This window comes from Natrix helvetica, assembly GCF_964273705.1.
Source record: "Natrix helvetica genome assembly, chromosome: 3".
Taxonomy (NCBI): domain Eukaryota; kingdom Metazoa; phylum Chordata; class Lepidosauria; order Squamata; family Natricidae; genus Natrix; species Natrix helvetica.
In genome coordinates, this window is record NC_138549.1 from 88808205 (window position 1) to 88814204 (window position 6000).

At 34.0% G+C, this 6000-nt stretch overlaps 1 protein-coding gene across 7 annotated transcripts in view; it reads left to right on the forward strand.

The window, feature by feature from the left end:
* HFM1 (helicase for meiosis 1) overlaps window positions 1-5396 on the forward strand; it is an 81189-nt gene extending 75793 nt beyond the window's left edge. For 6 of the 7 annotated variants that reach the window (XM_081946883.1, XM_081946884.1, XM_081946881.1 and 3 more), the window contains 4 exons: window positions 1374-1479; window positions 1978-2089; window positions 3442-3593; window positions 4911-5396. In XM_081946883.1, coding sequence (XP_081803009.1) covers window positions 1374-1479; window positions 1978-2089; window positions 3442-3593; window positions 4911-4974 — 434 coding nt within the window. In that variant the 3' untranslated portion in view covers window positions 4975-5396. The remainder of the gene's footprint in view (window positions 1-1373; window positions 1480-1977; window positions 2090-3441; window positions 3594-4910) is intronic. The other variant, XM_081946885.1, reaches the window with a different exon arrangement.
* The last annotated feature ends 604 nt before the right edge of the window (window positions 5397-6000 follow it).

The window sequence follows — 6000 nt, forward strand, 5'->3', positions numbered from 1 at the left end:
AAAAATTAAATGTAGTAGCTAATTTTAGTTTAAACTATTGAAGGAATATATGAATCAATATTGGCTTCTGTTAATATTATTGTATACTGTCAGAAATTAGTTGTTTTCTAGCATAGCAAATTGTAACCTTAATGCTGGATTGCAAATGTTATCTCACTGCTGCATCTCGCTTCTATTCTTGGTTTCAAAGCTAGGGACATTCTTGAAAGCTAGTAGAAGAAATTGTTACATGGGAGTATCAAGCTGCATAGATAAAGAAACCAAACTAGGGAGTTTTCCTGGCTCATAAATCCTTAAAGCATTCTGCCGAAAAACAACTTGGCAAAGGGGAGCTGCCAATCCCTACACAAGGCTATAGGAATACTTCACAGATAAGGTAGACAGAGACAGGAGCTTGAACAAAAGAACGCTTTAAAGATCATGCTGGTAAAGAATCTTTGTCTCTGATTGGATAAGCTTTGTTTCTATCTGCCTAAAATGTATATAATACTCTGAGCCACTCTTCCAGAGTATGGCTATTCCTTACATGCATTTGTTTGTATGTTTTGGATATGGTTTTGTCACCCAGCTTTTGCTATGGCCATAAATAAAAGCTGATACTTTTTGCAAACCTCGTCTCGAGTGTCACTCTTTGGCATTTCAGTGGCTCGGGAAAAACTGTTGGAACCTTACATTATGTACTAGTATTTCGTATATAAAATCTGCATTATTAGTTTAATCCAAAAAAGAGTCACAAACACAGAGCAAAAAAAATGTTTTTCACAAGTGACTAAAATATTATTTTTGTTTTATTTTGTTATAAATATATAACAGGGGTAAATAAAATAATAGAATGCAATTTCTAAAACATAACATAGCATACCCATGGTGACCTCTCTGGATAATTTCTTAATAATTTGGAACACTGGAGTCAGATACACTTAATTGTCATATCTGATTTTTTTAAAATATTGATTTTAGGAATATAGACAAGATGCTAAGAAGAAAGATTTATTGTGCAATATATCACTGGGTAGGAAGTTAGATTTAACTCACAAATAAGCATCTGTATGATTGATTCGCTTTGTTTTGATAAAGATCCTGTTTTGATTAATTTGTGGTAACTAAATTGAAATATTACTGCAAATATCTGGCAGAAATGCAGAAGTGATCTTCCATTACTTTTTTTACAGGATTACTTTTTACTTCCCAATTTAGGCTACAACTGTTTGATATTTTTATCAAACAAAGACAACCCTATTTATCTTTTTTTCAAAATCAGCCAAGATTTTATTATAGTACAGTACTAAAATGATAGATTTGGTATATCAGATTGATTTCATTTATCTTTAGATACTATTTGCAAGATATTTGGCATTATTTTTATGTTTTAGAATCTTCTCCCCTGGAGTCCAGAAACGTGTACATCCAGAATTTGAGAAAAAATACATCGTTTTGTCAAAACACTCAGAAAAAACCTCCTGGGGTACTTTTTAAAAGGTATCTATAATGTAATAAAATAACTACTTATGTATCTTCAGTTATGCTTGCATATACAAAGATTTTCAAATGGAAATCCCCCAAAGATACATTATCCCACTTGTCTTCTGGCCGTCTCTAACCGACGGCTTTTGCATAGAAAGATATGTTTATGATTTTTTTAAAAAGGCCATTCTGGTTCACAAGTATAAGAGTTATATATGCACAAAATCTTTTTTGTATGCAAATCTTTTCTCTTTAATGCCCTGAATCTTGGTATCAGATCAATCTTGTAAATAAAATTTCTGCAGAAACATTCTAAATATACATATATTAAGAACGGAATGCAGAGATGTATATATTTCCTACTGTTACTATGCACCTTCTTATATGTTTAGAATGAAAATACTCCAAAATGTTACATAATTTATTGTGGTAGCACCTTGCTGTTTTTAAAACCTTATAATCTTTTATTTTGCAGTATTTAATTTTGTTTAGATTCTATTTCATTTTTTTTAGTTATTCTACAGATAAAACAAAACCTGATATCTGTTTACAAAATTCTTACTCTCCTTCACTGACTCCTCCATCCAGTAGCAAATTACTTTTAGAATATGGAAATCAAGATATTGTAAGTGATAATTTACAAATTTGATAATTTTGCTTGTCTAATATTGTACTAAATACATATTGAAAACATGCCTGGTTTTTATTAGGTTTATTACCAATGATAAACTTTTCTGACATTTATATGTTTGCATATGCATGACTGAGGCAGGACATAAGTTGTACGTACATTTTCTGAAAGATAGTTGCTGTCATGAAAAATTCAGAAGAATGAAAGGGGTACAACACAGAGCAGAAATAGCCGAACATTTATTTAGTGATTGTTGGGTCCCAGTTTTACAAGAAAGAGGAACTGCGAACAATGAGAAAGCAAAGATTTTTACAGGGCTACAGGCAGCAATCCTAGGAATCTAGTTTATTGGTAAATATTGGGGAAAGTCAGCAGATTCTTGACTATGAGCCTGGGGTATTTCTGTTGTTAGACAAAAGCCCCACTTTCAGAAGAGGCAGCGGCACTGGGGAAGTTCATTATTAAGGAGATGCTAATCAACTGCCTGACTATGATTAAGGATGATACCTTAATCACCTAGTTATAATTTCTATTGCAATTCTCTTTATTAAGGCTGCCTCAGGTTATAGCATAAGCAGTGAAGAGTATAAGAGTGAAGTTTCTAGTCTTTGGTTAGATGGAATGAGGGGAGTCTCTCTTTCTGAAGGCAGAGATGCTTGTTTATGACTCTGATGGAGTTAAGCACTGCCCAGGTCATATGCATTCTCTCTCTTTCTGGATGCCAATGGCACCAATGTGATCTGCAAGGCCTTAAGTTCAGGGCCTACCTCCTCACATTTTTGCTAAAGAAGTATCCATTTTAAGTTAACTAGGGCATTTTATAGAGAAGATATCTAGGGAAAAAGATTAGTTGTGACTTCATTATTTACTTGATGTTTGAATTGTGGTAGAGAGAAAAAGATTGGGAGTTATTTTTTAATTTAGTGTCACTTTTGATACTTGGATCCTTGAGAAATGTTCTTAGTGTAATACGGCATAGAATCACCGTAGTATAATATTAGGCCCAGTAGTGGGATCCAAATTTTTTTACTACCGGTTCTGTGGGCGTAGCAGGGGAAGGATACTGTAAAATCTCCATTTTCTCCCGATCAGCTGGGACTTGGAAGGCAGAGAATAGATGGTGGTGGGGTCAGTCAGAGGTGGATATTTACCGGTTCTCTGAACTACTCAAAATTTCCACTACTGGTTCTCCAGAACTGGTCAGAACCTGCTGAATACCACTTCTGATTAAGCCTTAAGTTTATATTTCCAAGATTCAATTGTGTAAACTTATGTAATATAGAAGTAAACTGTTGATCATATGATGCTAACTGCATCTACTTGTTTTGGGGGGTTTTGTGTTACAGTTTAGACTTCAAGAAGAATATAATCCACCAGAAAAGCTGAAAATGGGACAATTAACTACAACTTCAGAAACAACCTTGGGATCTTACCAAGTTGCTGGAAAGGGAGACTTTTTTATTACTAACAGAACTATGACAAAGGGGGCTGATCTTAGGTATTAAAAAAACATTTTAGTAGAATCTTCAAACTGAAATTTTCATAATGGTTTCTGAACATGTATTTCAAATGGCATAAACGCACAATTAACCAATTCTTTTTACTCGCCTACTGTATATTTCAGACTTCTCCCAAGCATGGCTGCAAATCTGAATTCTCTATAACTGCATATAGACACAGCTTAACTAATTTCTTTATTTCAGGCAACAGTAAAACCATAAACACAGAATATTGCCTATTGCAGTACACACTGCTATGTTTCTGTATGCTCCAAAGTATAGATTCTAAACTTCTTCTTCCTGACTGAGTTAATTGATATTTGACTGTTGTGGTTACAGCCCCGAGAATGCTCATTGTTGACATAAGATAAAACATGCAAATAATTAAGGCTGCATAAAATTCATTTTTTCATGAATGAAATATTCTAGAAAATCCTGGAACACTTTTTTCTTGCTCCAAACCAATCAATCAATCAATCAAACTTTTATTTATAAACCGCGGCCTATCCTAAACAGGACTCGGGGCGGTGTACAGTCATTATTAAAAACCATATACCTATCAAAATAGAATACATATACATAAACTTAGATGGAGGAGGTAGAAAATATACTGTACCATATTTAATTAAAATACAAATAAGATTAAAATTCCCTTAAAAATTCCACGATAAGATGTTTGCCAGGAGGTGAAAGATGGAGCTATAAATCGGCTAAGCCAGCTAATTGGAACAGGTGGGTCTTAAGCTTCTGTCGGAAGGAGCGGAGGTCGTTAATAGTTCTAATATCGGGGGGGAGGTCATTCCAGAGGGTTGGGCCCATCACAGAGAAGGCTCTACTCCTAGGTGCCACCTGTTGGCACTGCTTGGCGGATGGCACCTGGAGGAGTCCCTCCGTGAGAGCGGATAGGTCGTAGAGATGTGTGAGGTGAGATGCGATCCCGCAGGTAACTAGGTCCCGTGCCATGGAGCGCTTTAAAGATAGTCACCAACACCTTGAAACGCACCCGAAAAACCACAGGTAGCCAGTGCAGCTCGCGCAGGAGTGGTGTTATATGGGAGTATCTTGTTCCTCCCATGATGGCCCGCGCGGCCGCATTCTGAACTAGCTGTAGTCAGGATATCAGGATCATTTTTATTCTGAAATGATACAGTAATTTCCAGGAGTAAATTCTCTGTTCAATTTGCACATCCTACTAATATTTATACTTTAGAACAATATTTTGGTTTATTAGCTCTTCCATATTATGTTAAAATAGTAATTTTATAGGGTTTAATATACTAAAAATAACATTTTCTTTGTGCTTTCTTTTGTCCTAGGCATCAACTTGATGATAATGGGGATATTAAGCCTTTTCTTGGCATATTTGATGGCCTTTTCTAACACTCATAAACAAAATGTTTTATCGGTGGGGAAGAATACATCTTAATTTTGAGGATGAGAGATCTTCAAATGCTATTTGAGCATTTTCTACTTTTTCGGTTTATAATAATTCATTGGTAGTCAATTTTGCTATATGGACAATAACGTAATTACCAAAATGCTATATATTTACTTACATGCATACTTAATTTGTAATATTATTTAAATGTCAAAATGTTTCATTAGATAAGATTGTACTCCAAATATACTATTTTTGAATTTTACAGTTTTATTCTGGAAAATAAATAATATTATCTTTGCCAAATATATTTTTTAAATTAATATCTTTGTGAACTATTTCTTTTTATTGTTTTCTTTCCTTTGGTCAGTGTTGACAACTGGTGGCTGCTTGGACAAATCCCTACAGTTTTCTTGACGAGGTTTAATAATAATAATAATAATAATAATAATAATAATAATAATAATAATAATAATAATAATAATAATAATAATAATTTAATTTGTTAGCCGCTCCCTCTCCACAAGGGACTCGGGGCGGCGTACAATAAAAACATACATAAATACATGTAAACATATACACACACACATACACATACATATACATACACGGAGGAGGTAACAATTAAATACATCACGAGTAATAATAAAATTAGCCATTTAAAAATACCCCATAGTAAGATTACAAATTTAAAAAAGGACTGTCAGGAGGAATAAGATAAACTACGGTTTCAGAAGTGACTTGCCCTTAAATTCGTGTTAGGACTGAGAGAGAGTGGGACTAGCCCAAGGCTGTCCAGTTGGTTTTATGCCTAAGGCAGGACTAAAACTCATGGCGTCAAGATCTCTAACTCAGCATCTTTAACCACTAATAATAACCATAATAGCCTTATTCTTAAATTATTTCTGAAAAAAATACTTTCCCCCCATATTTTTCTAATCTATTAACCTGTATTGACTTTGCATTTTACAATTAAGTGTGTGTTTGTGAGTGTATTGTCATCTCTTTGTAGTTTTAAATACTATTAT